This window comes from Chiloscyllium plagiosum, chromosome 25 (assembly GCF_004010195.1).
Source record: "Chiloscyllium plagiosum isolate BGI_BamShark_2017 chromosome 25, ASM401019v2, whole genome shotgun sequence".
Taxonomy (NCBI): domain Eukaryota; kingdom Metazoa; phylum Chordata; class Chondrichthyes; order Orectolobiformes; family Hemiscylliidae; genus Chiloscyllium; species Chiloscyllium plagiosum.
The window spans coordinates 42,144,392-42,161,194 of NC_057734.1; the positions used below are offsets into that span (position 1 = coordinate 42,144,392).

The 16,803-nt window shown below is 41.9% G+C and overlaps 1 protein-coding gene across 1 annotated transcript in view; it reads right to left on the reverse strand.

Annotated features, from left to right (window-relative positions):
• cita (citron rho-interacting serine/threonine kinase a) overlaps positions 1 to 16,803 on the reverse strand; it is a 216,449-nt gene that overhangs the window by 185,169 nt on the left and 14,477 nt on the right. The window contains exons 4-5 of the mRNA XM_043715278.1: positions 16,530 to 16,705; positions 14,610 to 14,711 (exon numbers count right to left, since the gene is read on the reverse strand). Coding sequence (XP_043571213.1) covers positions 14,610 to 14,711; positions 16,530 to 16,705 — 278 coding nt within the window. The remainder of the gene's footprint in view (positions 1 to 14,609; positions 14,712 to 16,529; positions 16,706 to 16,803) is intronic.

Below are 16,803 nucleotides of genomic sequence, written 5' to 3' on the forward strand. Positions count from 1 at the left end.
AGAACTTAATTACCATGTTAAATTGATAATTACCTGGAATTACTTATCAAGGAAGTTGCCAGCATACCTGGAGCTATACTTGAGCAAGTTGTAAAGACAAATGGATAAAAATTGAAATAAACACATTCCCAGTGAGAAAACAAAATTTGGTTGGTTTAGCCTAAATCAAAAGCTTCAATACCCTTTGAGATTTAAGATTCAACAAAGAGGAGCTGAGCAATTCTCCAGTGTACCAGATTGCCAGTGTACGCCTACCTCTGGGCCAGAAAATCTAAGATCAAGTACCACCTACTCCAAAAGTGAGTTATAGTACATCTGAGTAAGCTGAATAAAAATATTTACAAGGTAGTAAGTACCTACTCCAAAAGGAAAAATGTTCTCAACTATAGCCATTGGTTTTTAAACAGTTCAGTATTAATTTGACCCATCTATCAAGTAAGGTCCATCTGCAAATCAACCTCCAAATAATTAGACTACTGATTTGCCTAGGATTTAGAAAAGATCAGCATCCAACTATCCATGTGACTAGGTGTCTTAGGTCCTTTAAAATCAATACATTATTTTGCTTTCCATCAGACCAAGTTTATTTCCAAAATATTTCAGTTGACCTGTCACAGCTGGAGTGACAGTAAGGGGAGTGTTTTGACTATCAGGGCAACTACTGAGTGAAAATGTAGACGAAGCACAAATTCTCTAAAGTGCATCGATATCACACGCAAGTGATTATTTGCTGTTTCAGTTACCCACAATCAGAGGCAGACAGTGTCATGCTGCATTGAGCAAGAGGGTCAAGCTGGAAAAGTATAAACTTTTATGCTTCAGGAGGAAGCATTTGTGCTGAGCAAGTACTCCAGTTTTGTGCAAGTAGTTTAATAAATGGAGCAATTGTGTCAAGTTGCAATGCATCCAGTTCCAAATTAGAGCTTTTGGACAATCAAGCTTTTTGAGTTCACATTGATAAATGACAGATACAGCTTTCCCAGCATTACTTCAACAACTAGGCACAATATTTTTAAAAAAGTGAAAAATAGTTGTAATACTTTCAAATTAAATAGGAAATTTACTCCATATTTAAGATATTTTAAAATAGATCTGCTGCATTACTGTCCATTTGCACATTCTCCCCGTGTTTGTGTGGGTTTCCTCCCATGGTCCAAAGAAATGCAGGCTACGTGGATTGGCCATGGGAAATGCAGGGTTACAGGGATAGGGTATACAAAGTTAAAAATCACACAGCACCAGGTTATAGTCCAACAGATTTAATTGGAAGCACACTAGCTTTCGGAGCTACGCTCCTTCATCAGGTGATTGTGTAGTGGTGGGTCTGGATAGAATGCTCCTCCAAGTGGTCAGTGGACTCGAAGGGCCAAATGGCCTGTTGAGATTATGTGATTCTAAATATAAAATAAACCTGCCAAGAGAACCAGAATCTCTTTAGACACCAGTGTCCAGATATATTGAGAAAGTTAATCATTTGCATGTAGATCTTGTACTGAGAGTTTTGTCCCCAAGAATCCCAATCACTGCATCCATCCACTCCAGCTTGTGTCTTGTGCTATTGTTGCTCCTCTTATCATTCATCAAGAGGTGCAAAATAGAACTGAATAAGTTTTTCCCATGCTTTGTTGAAGGCTGGTAACACAGAATTTTTACTGCATGCCAGGTATTTGAAGTGATTTCAAAGAACTTGTAAATCACCTGCTAATTGACCCTGGAACATTACTGACAAGCTGTGCAAATAGGTCTCCTGGCTGTTCAAGCCAAACCGAAAAGATTAAATAGACACTTAATTGCTTGCTTGCGTAATTTAGTTACCCAAAAGCAGTTCTCTGCTTCATTGCAAACCATCAAGATGAAACTTGGAGGACAGGATTAATGTCAAGATCGAGACCCAATGTCATCTTTAGAGGGGTTAGCTCCATGATGCATCCAATCCACTTGCCTGTGAGCACTCTCCCCTTAGAGACTGAATGCAAGACAAGTCAGTGTAAATTGTGCATTAATTGGCTGTTTAATTGTTTCCTTTGATAAGTATTAACTGAGGATTCACTTGTACTCTTTTGTGGCACAGTGGAAGTGTCCCTATTCCTTACCGGGAGGGCTGGGCTTAAGTCCCACCTGTTCCAGAGGCATATAATAACATCTCTGAACAGTTTGATTAGAAAAATACATTTTAAAAAGAAAGTATGATTAGAAGAGTCAACCTAGAAGAGTGCCACCGTGGGCGGTGGTTAGCACTGCTGCCTCACAGCGCCAGAGACCCGGGTTCAATTCCCGCCTCAGGCGACTGACTGTGTGGAGTTTGCACGTTCTCCCCATGTCTGCGTGGGTTTCCTCCGGGTGCTCTGGTTTCCTCCCACAGTCCAAAAATGTGCAGGGTCAGGTGAATTGGCCATACTAAATTGCCCGTAGTGTTAGGTAAGGGGTAAATGTAGGGGTATGGGTGGGTTTCGCTTCGGCGGGTCGGTGTGGACTTGTTGGGCCGAAGGGCCTGTTTCCACACTGTAATCTAATCTAAAAAAAAATCTAATCTTTGGAAAACTTTGTATTCCTTGGTATTAGGGCTTTTGTAGTACTGTGGTAGTGTCCCTACCTGTCGACCGGGAGGATCGGGTTCAAGACGTGTCCTCTCCAAAGGTGCGTATAAACACCTCTGAACGGCTTGATTAGAAAAATATGTTTAACAAAATAAAAGGTGTGAGCTGGAGATTCACATGTACTCCTTGATATTAAGGCTTTTGTGGTGCAATGGTTGTGTCCCTACCTCAAATCCAAGGAGCCCAGCCTCAATTCCCACCTACTCCAGCGGAGAGTAATAACATCTCCGAACACGTTTATAGAAAATATTCAAGTCCTACCTGCATTAGAAGTACGGTAAATTATAACATATCTAAATAGATTGATTAAAAACAAATACAAAGTAGGGTCCAACTGACTTGGATCCTGCAGTCATGAAACCCCAACAGAGATCATTAAGAGACAGTCCAATTGAACTTACATTCAGGTGGAGAGTTGCAAGCTAAAATATTCTTATAGTCTTTTGTTAGGGCTCTTGTGGTACAGTGGTAGTCTCCCTACTTACAAGGCAGGAGTCCTGGGTTCAAATCCCTCCTGCTTCAGAGGTGTGTAATAACATATCAGAACAAGTTGACTGAAAAAGATCTTGTACTTGTTTGTGTTGGTGAAGACTGAAACAGTATTTGTTTAGTTTGGAAATGTACGTTTGTAATTATTGTTTAAGTAAAAGCTTACGAATATCAATTCTTCAAGATTGACTATTTAAGGTGCAGTCAGTAGGTTTTGGAATAACCAATTATTTTATCAGTATTGAATAGATCAACATTGTAATTTCATTCCCATAATGGACAATGTATAAAAGTTGTATCCCTACCACTAGATCAGGGGCAATGGGTTCAATTCCCACAATACTGGAGATATGTAATAACACCTTTTAACAGATTGATTTGGAAAGTTAGGAAAAAAAAAAATCAGAATTGCTTAAACAGGCATTACCTGTTGGAAATGAATAACAACACTTAAATTCCCTCTCGCTCACCATCCTCACAAAAAGAAATCAAGAAATTTGAAAATAAAACAGACCCCACAATGCTATACAAATACGTATATGCAACGAATCAAAGATCACCAGTGACATCCCCTGGTAGAAAACAGGTGTTACTTTCTTCTTTGAGAAAAATATGCAGGTTCATGGTAAAGCAAATATCTCACATTATTTCAGCAACTTTATTTATACAGACCCATAATGTCTTCATTGCCCTGTTTAAATAATATATGGCTGAAATAACTGCACAGAGGCTGGTATCCTGTCACCAAGTCAGTCATTTCTTATACTTGCACAGTACCCTGACTACTGCCAGCCAGCTCCGAGTCAGTTCCTGAAGTGAGGAGACTGAATCCCCTGTTAACATTCATCAGCCTGGGCTCCCTGATTGACTCAAGTTAACACCAATTAAGGATCTCATAGTTAATAAGATCACCTGGTTCCAATCACTAAAGCCCTCCTCCCTAACTCTGTGGATATAGACCTGGTCTTTCTCAGGTTGCTTCACCTTTGACATTCCACAGGTTCCTTTGATTCGGACTCTGACACAGGTTGTATGTACCAGACCGTACTATCTTGGGAGGGTTTCCTCCTCTTCTTCCAGCGGTAACAGTATCGAAACTGCATCCATCTCGGACTCAGGTTTCCTCAACACTAGAGGGAGGGTGAGATCCCAGTTTCTGACAGGCCTTCTGGCTTTTCTGAGAGGGCAAGATGTTAGCTCTGCTCCGTTTGCAAGGTAACACATGTTTTTCAGGACTGCCCTACATACCTGAGCTTTGTCGGTCACTGGACCTGACCTCATGACAACCTCACCTCTTACCCATACAGGGCCATTTCCATGGCCACCAAACTTTGTCTCCTGAAGTAAACAAACAGTGTCTCTCACTTAGAGGAAGCACGTGGTGACAGTTTGGCACAGGAAAAGCTTAGCAGGTCAGCAACATTAGAGGAGGAGAATTGACAATTCGGGCAGGAGGCCGAACGATCTGCATCTGCAGTCCTCACTTTCTCCTAGAGGAAGCATGTAGCCAATATTGGTGTACCTTCTACTGTTCCTCTACCCCCACCCTAGGTCTGAGGTTATCAGGTTTAACCTGGTGTTGAGTCTTCTCCCATTAGCAACTCTGCCAGACTATCTCTGTAGCTGTGTGAGGGATGGTCCTGCAATCGAACAGGAACTAGGACAGTTTGGTATCAAGTAAAGCTGTAAGTGATTTCTTTAAGCCTGCCTTCCAACATTTGGACCGCTCTTTCCACCAGACCATTGGAGTTGGTGGGACAGAGCTGTCGGAACATGCCAAATGCTATTTAACTTTAGGAAATACTCGAATTCCCTGCAAGAAAAAGACATCCTACGATCTGTGACCACTATGTCCAAGAGTCCATGTATCAGAAACAATGTTCGCAGCTTTTCAATCATCATCATCATCATCATCATCAGAGTTTGCTGAATGAACTCTATATACGTCCAACCACTTTGAATGGGTATCCACAATGACCAGGAACATTGGGCACATGAAAGGACCAGCATAGCCAACATGCAACTGAGTCTAGGAATTACACAGCCATTCCCATGAATGTGGGGTGCCACCAGTGCAAATTCTTGGCCTTGTTGGCACTCTGGGCACTGGCCCACCAACGCAGCTATGTCAGCATCCAAACCTCGCCACCAGACACAGCTTCTTGTCGACATTTTCATTTTGGAAATACCTGGATGCTCTTGGAGGAGTTCAGCCAATATCTGGGGGTGGCCTTTACTAAGGACAATCACTCTTGTTCCCATTATAATACGCAGATCTCAATGGTGATCTGATCTCACTGGGTCCAGAAAGGTTTCAATCTTGGTTGTGATGGCCCTTCTATTTCCCCCATTAACTCGAGCTGTTTTATCTTTGTCAGGATAGGATCCTTTTGTATCCACTGTCAAATATTGTCAGCAGTGACTGGAAGGGTGTCCAGAAAGTTTAAAACTAGAATGGACTCTTCCAAGGGAGGCACCACCAGTGGAATGTCTGCCAGTGGGAGGTGGCACAAGGCATCCACATTAGCCACTTGGCTTCCTGGTCAACATGTAAAGTGGCTTTGGCCCCTTTGACAGTCCCAAGTCCTTCGCTAGGGCTTCATCGAGACACCCATTTTCTAAATGAAAATTATTGAGCCAATCAAGATTAATCTTTCTTAACTAGCTTGGACCTAAGCCTCTTAGTACCATCAGTGGTAACTGCACCAACTGCTTCTCATAGGGGACTAGAACCAAAATCATACCTTTAATCTATAATGGCTCCCAGTGTACATTCTCAATCTAGCCAAGGACTTGCACAACCTTAAGGGTTGGAGTCCAGAGCGAACCTTGTAAAAGACAGGTACTCCAATCACAGATACAGCTGCTCCAGTAATGACTTCCATGAGAACTCAGTGACCAATTAACCAAACATTAATTTAACTGTTTCAACCCACACGTAGGTGGGCTTTCCACGGTGTGCACTTTCCTGGATATCGACTTATGAAATTTCTTACTGAGGTCAGGCCTCATAAGACTCCTTTGTGGTCTCTTGTCTGCATAACAACAGCAACTACAATGGCTTGCCGGCCCAGATCCTGAAAATCCTTTTAGCCATTTGGCAGAGGCTCAGCTTTGTTGTGAGGTTTTGCTAAGGACTGGCCTGGATATGCCTTTGGCCTTCACTTGTGTGGTGTTCCCACTCCAGCTATGCCTGTCTCTTTGTTGGCTACGTGGAACAGTCTATCTTCCACAGTTACACCAGCGTCACTCCCCACCTTTTCCTCCGCAACATTGATGACTGCATCAGCGCCAGCTCATGCTCCCATGGAGGAGGTTGAACAGTTCATCAACTTCACCAACACATTCCACCCCAATCTCAAATTCACCTGGACGATCTCTTACACCTCCCTCCCCTTCCTGGACCTCTCCATCTCCATCAACGATGACTGATTCAACACTGACATTTTCTACAAACCACCAAATCCCACAGCTACCTGGATTACACCTCCTCCCACCCTGCGTCCTGCAAAAATGCTATCCCCTATTCTCAATTCCTTCACCACCGTTGCATCTGCTCCCAGGAGGACCAGTTCCACCACAGAACACACCAGATAGCCTCCTTCTTTAAAGGTTGCAATTTCCCTTCCCACATAATTGACGACGCCCTACAGCGCATCTCATCTACGTCCAGCACTTCCGCCCTCGAACCCCACCCTTCCAACTGCAACAAGGACAGAACTCCCCGGTCTTCACCTTCCAACCCACCAACCTCCGTATACATCGCATCATCCTCCCCATTTCTGCTACCTACAAACTGACCCCACCACCAGATATATTTCCCCACTCAACCCCTAACTGCTTTCCGTAAAGACCATTCCCTCCGCGGCTACCTCGTCAGGTCCATGCCCCTAACAACCCACCCTCCCCTCCTGACACCTTCCCCTGCCACTGCTGAAATTGCAAAACCTGCGCCCACACCTCCTGCCTCACTTCCGTCCAAGGCCCCAACGAAGCCTGCACTTCCATACAACATTTACTGTATCTGTTGCTCCCAATGCAGTCTCCTCTACATTCGGGAGACAGGACGCCTACTTACAGAGGGCTTCACAGAACATCTCCGGGACACCCGCATCAATCAATCCCACCGCCCCTTGGGCGAACACTTCAACTCCCCTTCCCACTCTGTTGAGGACACGCAGGTCCTGGGCCTCCTTCATCACCACTCGCTTACCACCCGACACCTGGAGGAAGAACATCTTATCTTCCGCCTTGGGACCCTTCAACCACATGGCATCAATGTGGATTTCACCAGTTTCCTCATTTCCCCTGCCCCTACCTTCCCCCAGTTCCAACCTTCCAGCTTAACACTTCCACCATATCCACTCCATCCTCCTCTCTGACCTATCACCATTACTCCCACCTCCATCCACCTATCAATTCCTGATGAAGGGCTTTTACCCGGAACATTGATTCTCCTGCTCCTCGGATGCTGCCTGACCTGCTGTGCTTTTCCAGCACGACACTCTTGATCTATTCGCCAGTATCTGCAATACTCACTTTCACCTTGGTGTTCCGCAAGCTCAGTGATATAGATGAGGCTGTCCACCTCTATTAAGGTGCCCTGTAACTCCCATGCTCCAGTTGCCACATTATCTACAATGCCAGTTGTATTGCCCATTTGAAATCCGTTGGGCTTCAGCTAGTAGATGCATTTATATGGTTATGTCATTAATCTCACATGCCAAATGGTCTCTCAGTATCTCATTCAGAGTTAACCCTGAGGTGGTAACGAGCAGGTTAGGCCAAGGAGAGCCAATGGATGTTATCTGGACTTCAAGGCGGCATTTGACAAGGTGCCACATGGGAGGCTGCTGAGTAAGATAAGGGTCAGTGGTGTTCGAGGCAAGGTGCTAGCATGAATAGATGATTGGTTATCTGGCAGAAAGCAGAGAATGTGGATAAAAGGATCCTTTTCAGGATGGCAGCCAGTGACAAGTGGTGTTCCAGGAGGGCCATTGTTGGTACCACAACTTTTCACTTTATACGTTAACAATCTAGATGAAGGAAATGAGGGCATTCTGGCTAGGTTTGCAGATGATACAAAGATAAGTTGAGGGACAGTTAGTATTGAGGAGGCGGGGAGACTGCAGAAGGATTTGGCCAGGTTAGGAGTGGCCAAAGAAGAGGCAGACGGAATACAGCGAGAGAAAGTGTGAGGTCATGCACTTGAATAAGAAGAATAGAGGCATGGTTTAGTTTCAGAATAGGGAGAAAATTCAGAAGTCTGAAATGCAGAGACTTGGGAGTTCTCGTCCAGGATTCTCTCAAGGTAAACATGCAGATTGAGTCAATAGTTAGGTAGGCAATTACAATTATGGCATTATTTTGAGAGGTCTTGGATATAAAAGCAGGGATGTACTTCTGAGGCTCTATAAGGACCTGGTCAGACCACGTTTGGAGCATTGTGCGCAGTTTTGAGCCCCATTTCTCAGGAAGGATGTATTTTCCCCCAGAGCGGGTTCAGAAGAGGTTCACGAGAATGGTCCCAGGAATGAAAAGCTTAACATATGAGGAACATTTGAGGATTCTGGGATGATACTGAATGGAGTTTAGAAGGATTCGGGGGGGGTGGAATCTAATTGAAGTTTACAGAATACTAAATAGTCTGGACAGAGTAGATGTTGGGAAGATGTTTTCAATGATAGGAGAGACTAGGACCCAAGGGCACAGTCTTAAGAGTGAAGGGAAGACCTTTTAGAACAGAGATAAGGAGAAAATCATCAGCCAGAGAGTGGTGGATCTATGGAATTCACTGCCACAAAAGGCTATGGAGGCCAGGTCTTTGACTATATTTAAGAAGGAAATGGATAGGTTCTTAATTGTCATAGGGATCAAGGGTTACAGGGAGAAAGCGGTAGAATGAGAAACTTATCAGCCATGACTGAATAGCAGGGCAGACTTGATGGGCTGAATGGCCTAATTTCTGCTTCTATGTCTTATAATCTAACTCAAAGTGGCATGCCTCTGTCAGCTGTCCTCTCCTTGTCAAAAAACCTGGCTCAGATTCCCCTGTTTCTCGAACAGCCAAATAAAACCGATGGTTTCTCAGAATGAGAGGAGGTTCGGTGTCATAATACTCCTTAACCAAATCAGTCAACCCTCAGAAAGTTTTAGTATCTGGTGCCTCTGGGAAAGTTAAGCCACTAATAACCAAAAATGCTGTGGGTCTGCAAACAGTAAGAAATATTACACGTTGTTTTTCATCTGACCTCATGTCATTTGCCTGAAAAAATATTGCATTCTTTCCAAATACTTGGCCCAGTCTTCGACAACAGGATCAATTGAGTCAAGCTTCCCAAATATAGGCATGATGCCAGAAATGTTTACCCAATTCAAAGGCGACTGTTGTGAGTGAATGTTCTTCAGGCACGTACTGTTTTCTCCCGTCGCCACTGAAATAACTGCACAGAGGCCAGTATCCCATCACCACGTTACCCTTTATTTACATATGCACAGCACACTGGCTGTACCAACGAGCTTAGAATCAGTCCCTGAAGTGAGGAGACTCTGTTTATATTCATCAGCCAGGACTCCCTGGTTGACTGAGATCTTTAATTGCGGTTGTTAACCTGGGCCAATAATATCCACCTGGTTTCAATCACTACAGTAGCACAATTTAAACTGAAGAAAAAATATATGGTAATTGTTGGAGTACTGGAGTGGTTTAGAAACTTGATTTTCCATGCACACCCACTACTATTCGTGCAGTGATTTATGCAATGGCTACTAGCTAAATGCATCCATTATGCTTAAAATATGAAAACATTACAAATAAGGGCAGGCATAGGCCAACCATACATCACTTTGAGTTTGCTTAGCCATTCAATTAGATCATGAATAATTTTGTTCAAACCGCAATTCTACTTTCTCATATAATCTCAATATCCCAAAGTTCAGTCCATGCTTAAAAATCTATCATTCATGAACATTATCAAAATGAGCATTCACAACCCCTTGTAGCAAACAATTCTAAAGATTCTTAATTCTCTAAATGAAAGAGCTTCGCATCTCGATCTAAAATTCTTGATTCCAATCGTGGAGCACATCTGGGTGGGAAAATTCTGCAGTGGGAAACTTCACTCTACCATAACTGGTCTGTTTAATCATGTTATATATTTCAATGTGACCACCTGTCCTATCCACCTCACCAAGAAATATAGGGTAAATTCTATTCAATCTTTCCTCAAAAGGATATCCTGCTCAGCCCTGGAGTCAATTTAATTAACTATAGTTGCACCTTTTCTGAGAGAGACCATAGCTGTGCTCGGCATTTCAAAAGGACTGGCAGAAGGAAAAGGTGGTGGATTAGCAATATTGTTATAGGATGAATAAATATCATGAACCAGAAGATAAAGAATTCATATGGGTGGAGCTAAGAAATAAAAAGGGAAAGATAACACTGTAGGTCCTCTAACACTAGCTATACAGCGAGATAGAGAATAAATCAGGAGATAATGAGGGCATGCAACAAGACAGTACGTTATTCACGAGTGTCTTTAATCTTCATGTAAATTAGGTTAGGCAGATTGGTAGAAGGAGCCAGAGGAAAAATTTATACAGTGCATTTGAGGCAGTCTTCTAGAACAATAATGTTATGGATCCAACCAGAGATGAGGCAATTTTGGATCAGATGATTTGTAATGAGGCATGTTTCATAAATGATATCAGAGTAAAAGAAAAACAAAATCCCTGTGAAACTGTGGCCATAGCATTCTGAAATTTAACATTCAGTTTTGGGGGGGGGGGGGGGAGCAAAAACTTGAGTTGGAAATAGTTGTTCTCAGTTTAAAGGGCAAAGACAAAGGAATGAGGACAGAGCTGATTGTAATGGACTAGGAAACAGGTTTAGCAACAAAGACAGTTAATACGAATGTTTAAGAAAATAATTCATGGCTCACAGCAAAGACACATTCCAGTGAAGAAGAAAGGTTCCGAGAAGGGGACACACCAGTCATAAACAAATAACATCAAACTGAAAGAAAAATGTGACAATTTAGCAAAGAATAGTGGTAAGCAAGAACATTTGTAAGGTTTTAAAACCAACAAAAGACAACAAAAAAGTTAAAATGTTGGAGAAAATAAAATTTGAGGGCAAGAGTACAAGTAATATCAAGACAGACATCAAGAGCTTCTTTAGATATATGCAAAGGAAGACAGAAATCATGGGGTGGCACAGTAGCTCAGTGGTTAGCACTGCTGCTTCACAGCGCCAGGGACTCTGGTTGAATTCCCAACTCGGGAGACCGTCTGTGTGGAGTTTGCACATTCTCCCGGTGTCTGCGTGGGTTTCCTCCGAGTGCTCCGGTTTCCTCCCACAGTCCAAAGATGTGCAGGTTAGGTGAATTGGCCATGCTAAATTGCCCGTAATGTCAGGTGCATTAGTCAGGGATGAATGTCGGGGAATGGGTCTGGGTGGGTTGCTCTTCGGAGGGTCGGTATGGACTTGTTGGGCTGAAGGGCCTGTTTCCACACTGTAGGGAATCTAATCTAATCAAAACATGGGCATCTTAGAGAAGGAAGCTGAAGAAATAATAATGGGGAACCAGGAAATGGCAGAGCAGTTTAATAGATTCACAGTAGAAGACACTATTAACATTCCAAAATTATTAAAGAATCAAGGGGCAAATGCATGATAGGAAATACATACAATAACGTCATTAGAGAAAGACTGTTAGGGAGATTAGTGAACTGAAAGGTTGATAGGTCCCCTGGATCTGATGGGATGCATTCTAGGATATTAAAGTAAGTAGCTACAGAGATTAGATTAGATTAGATTAGATTAGATTACTTACAGTGTGGAAACAGGCCCTTTGGCCCAACAAGTCCACACCGACCCACCGAAGCGCAACCCACCCATACCCCTACTTTACCCCTTACCTAACACTATGGGCAATTTAGCATGGCCAATTCACCTGACCTGCACATCTTTGGACTGTGGGAGGAAACCGGAGCACCCGGAGGAAACCCACGCAGATATGGGGAGAATGTGCAAACTCCACACAGTCAGTTGCCTGAGGCGGGAATTGAACCTGGGTCTCTGGCGCTGTGAGGCAGCAGTGCTAACCACTGTGCCACCGTGCCGCCCACCAGATAGTGTATAACTGGTAGTTATTTTCAAAACTCACTGGTAGTTAACTTCAAGGAATACTTAGATTCTGGAAAAATCTCAGAGGACTGGAAAACTGTCAATGTTACACCTTCATTTAAAACGGGAAAGACAGAAAATATGCAGGTAACTGTACGCCAGTTAGCTTAGTATCGCTTAATGGGAAAATGCAAGAGTCCATTATAAAGGGATTTAACAGCAGAGTGCACAATGCGATTAAGCAAAATTAGCATGGCTTCATGAAGGGCAAATCATGCCTGAAAAATTTATTAAAATTCTTTGAAGAGGTAAAAAGCAGGATAGATAATATGGAAGCTGCAGATGGATACATTTGGATTTTAAGAAGGCATTTCATACAGTATCACATATTAAGTTACTTAATGAGATAAGAGTTGGCACAGTAGACCCATAGTCCTTTCCTGAAGAAGGGCTTATGCCCAAAACGTTGATTCTCCTGTTCCCTGGATGCTGCCTGACCTGCTGCGCTTTTCCAGCAACACATTTTCAGCTCTGATCTCCAGCATCTGCAGACCTCACTTTCTCCACAGTAGACCCATAGCATATCAGCATGGATAGAGAATTGGTTAACTATTGGAATCAGATTTGGGATAAAGGGAGCATTTTCAGGATGGCAATCTATGCCATAGGAATCAGTTCTGGGGCCACAATTATTTACAATATATACTAATAACTTGGATGAAGAAAGTGAATGTACTATCATCAAGCTTGCAGATAACAAAATAGGTGAGAAGGTAAACGATGAGAATGACAGAGTCTGCAGAGGGATATAGACAAGTTAAGCCAGTGGGCAAAAGCTTTGCAGATGGAATACAATGTGAAAGAAATAAGAGGTTATGTACTTTGGAGGAAGGAATAGAGGAGGTGAATCTTACTTAAATGGAGAAAGACATCAAAAAACTGTTGAGCAGAAGGATTTTGGAATTTAGTGGATAAAAAGGAAGGCAAATGGAATATTGGTCTTTATTTCAAAGGGAATCGAGTATAAAATGTAGGGATTCTTACTAAACATATTATAAAGGCACTACTCAGACCACAGCTGCAATACTGCAATTACATTTGTTTCCCTTGTCGAAACAAAGATATACTGTCATTAGTGGCAGTGCAGAGAAGGTTTACTTGGCTGGTACCAGGTACGGACGGACTGTCTTATGAGGACACATAGACTGGGCCTGTTCTCACTGGAATACAGAAGGCAACCTTATTGAAATGTATAAGATTCTTAGAAAAATTGACAGATGTAGAATGGTTGTTTCCCCTTGTGAGAGAGTCTCGGTCCAGAGGGCATAATCTCAGAATAAGGGTCATACATTTAAGACAGATGAAGAGAAATTTGATGTCTCGGAGGGTCGTGAATCTATGGGTTTCTTCACCATAGATGGCTCAACACTGGGTCATTAAGTATATTCAAGACTGAGACAGGCAGATTTTTATCAGCCAGGGTATCAAGGGGTATAGGGAAAATGCAGACAAGTGGAGTTGAGGATTATCAGATCAGCCATGATCTCATGGAATACAGGAGCTGACTTGAAGGACTGATGAACCTACTTTTGCTCCTGCATCTTATACTTCTCTCATGTGGTCTCAGTGTAGCTGTATATAAAATTGCTGCCAAATATTCTTGTTCTGGTATTCCAACTGCCTAACAATAGAAGGTTAATGTCTGCCTTTCTATCTCGTGGCTATGCATTAACATTAACTTTCAAAGATACCCATGTCAGTCTACATTCTAACATTTACTTGTATTTCATCTTTTAAAAGGAATACTGCCAAAGATCATTTTATATTGCCCCACCATAACACTCCAGTCATCTTCTTGCCCTCACTTAGTTGTATATATTCTTTGCAGCTTCTTTTCATGCTTCCAACTGCTTACTTATCCCAACTAGCTTTGTATTGTCTGCCAAAATATAACCCTTACATTCCTGCCTCCTGTTTTCTCTCTGTTAACAAAACCTCAATCCAAAGATATAAGGCTGAAACAGTAACGTACCTGTTTGAAGCAATTGTGTGCATATTAACTAAGAACAAGGTAAAATTTGGCTGTAATGCTGCCCAGAATTACATGTGCCAAGCTTTATTGAGAATGTACAACCACAAAGGAGGGCTATTTTGGGTTAAGTGGTTGAATACACTCATCAGCATATGGTCAGTTAATAAGTGAGAAATTAGTTTGGTGAAAAATATTTTAGAAATGGAAATAAGTTGATCTTGTCGGACTTTCACTGTCTCAAATTACTGAATATTTTGCCAAGGACAATTTAGTGGACACTAGCAGCCTTCTATGCGCAGACTTTATATAATCAAGGTAGCCAGCTTTTGCCACTGTTTTTTTTGATGCTTCTCCACCTACTCACCAGATAGATATAGGCCTTGTCCTGAAATATATATTGTAATAATGGCAGCCAGGGACTGGTGCTGCGTGACAGGATACTGCATTCCTCCTCAAAAAACACCACCTGTCGACAAAGAAAAAATATCTAAGAGTGGGATGGGTAAAGCTTGGAAAGAGAAACAAAGCTGAGTCAATTCTAAACCATATATATATATAAAATACATCAATAAACACAGATGTGTTATTGAAACCATACACTGCTAAAATAAAATCAGTACTTTATATACAGCATATATAATGCCCTAAGTAACTTTCAGAGTGCACAATTTATTTGCTTCTCTTTTAAACCTTGAAGCTTAAGTTCCTCATTTCTGTATTTTTACTTTTAACCTCTTCATGTAAGAAACCTCTTGGGATTGATACAGAAGCTATTCCATTTCAGAATCCTGGTGATTTTTGATAATCGTGAAGAAGCTAGTGTCAAAGATCATTTTATATTTCCCTACATTCTACTCCAATGGTAACCTTCTTGCCCTCTCATTTAGTTGGTACATATTCCTTTCAACTTCTTTTCATGCTGCTGACTGCCAACTTTCCAAACCAGCTAGAGTAACAATCCATTCACTGTTCACACATTCGAAATTTCAATGCCCCTTAATACCCGGACTAAGTGGGTTTGTCACATCGACCAAAACAGCACCCTCTGAAGCTTGGACAATACTTCCCAATCTACTGGGCCAACAATCAATCAGGTTGCACCAGCAATTTGCAAATGCCACCATCAGCTTTACATTTCTTCTGTTTTAAAGGCTCCCCTCTGTGTAATTGCTCAAAAGGCTTCTTCAGACAAGGTAATGGGGAAAGGAAGGCAAGAATACTTTCCTATTTCATGCTTGCCAGATTTAACTCCATGCAGAGGAATTGGGCAGGTAAGGTCCAATACCAACCAAGAAGAACAATTTTGAAACACAGATCAGTAAGCCAGATAATTCTGTGGTATTTTGGTTTAAAATCATAACAGTAGGGCAGTTGCTTCAAGCATGGAAAGCCTCGAGTGTGCATGCACTCAAAGCCCTGTATCCATAGTGACAGCATCATACGACAACCATTCGCCCAGCGCAATCAGTAAATATTTCCTAATATTTACAACAGGCATTTCGCCCATCATAAAAGAGAAGCTCCTAGTTAAAAAATCTAATAACAATATACTTTCATGTTACCTCTCCTCTTATCTCTGATACAGTACTGAATATATCAGCTCCAATTATGATTCAGAAGGTAACTCCTTCACAGTTATATAAATTTGAAATTAATATGGAAAACTAAATATTGAAATAAAACAGTGTTTGAGAGTCAAGAGTCTGACAGTGGGACACATTGCTACGTAGTTTGTCACCAGAAATGGAAATTTTACACAGAATTCAGCATTTGGAGGAGCAGAAAAACAAAGATCAATTTAGAAACCAAGATTATGACGGAGTAATCTGCCCTATCTCTGACCAGTGGTTCATCTGCCAGAGACAGTGTGTTTTTCTAAGCTAGAACATTCCACAGCAAATAAATCTCTCACAGTTAAGTTGGATAAAAAAGAAATTTTGAGCAATGACAACAATAAAGTGAGCTTTGACAATCAAGCTGTCCCCACAGAGTAAGCCAAGGATATGAACTAACCAAATCTCTTCAAAGGAGAGTTGGGATCGCATACACTGAATGGAACATCTTTAAAGGAGCAATACATGAAAACTTGAAACAACTTCAGACTGTATGAAGTTTAAATTTCTTCGAACAAAAGAAAGATGTTGACTTTTTCCAGTAATCAATTAAGCATGATTACAACTGAACAATATTAAACATTCAGCCAACCTCTAAGACCCACAGTGGCCATTCTATTACGAAAGGCTGCTAAGACACCCCTAAATCTACACGACAGATATCATCTTACGTTATCCTGTCCGATCAGTGCTTGCTTATTCATCACTTTCATTGCATAAACATCGTTGGTGGCTTTCTCACGTACAACCTGCACTTCTGCAAACATACCACGACCAATCACACTTTGCACTTCGAAATCATCGGCACAGGGTTGCAACTCCCTCATTTCAGTCAAGATATCTCTGTCTGTAGACAAAAAAGACACTTTGAATCAATGCAAAAAAATCGCCCATATTTAATCTAATACAAAATTGGCACTTAAAATGTTACCTGGGCTGAGCATT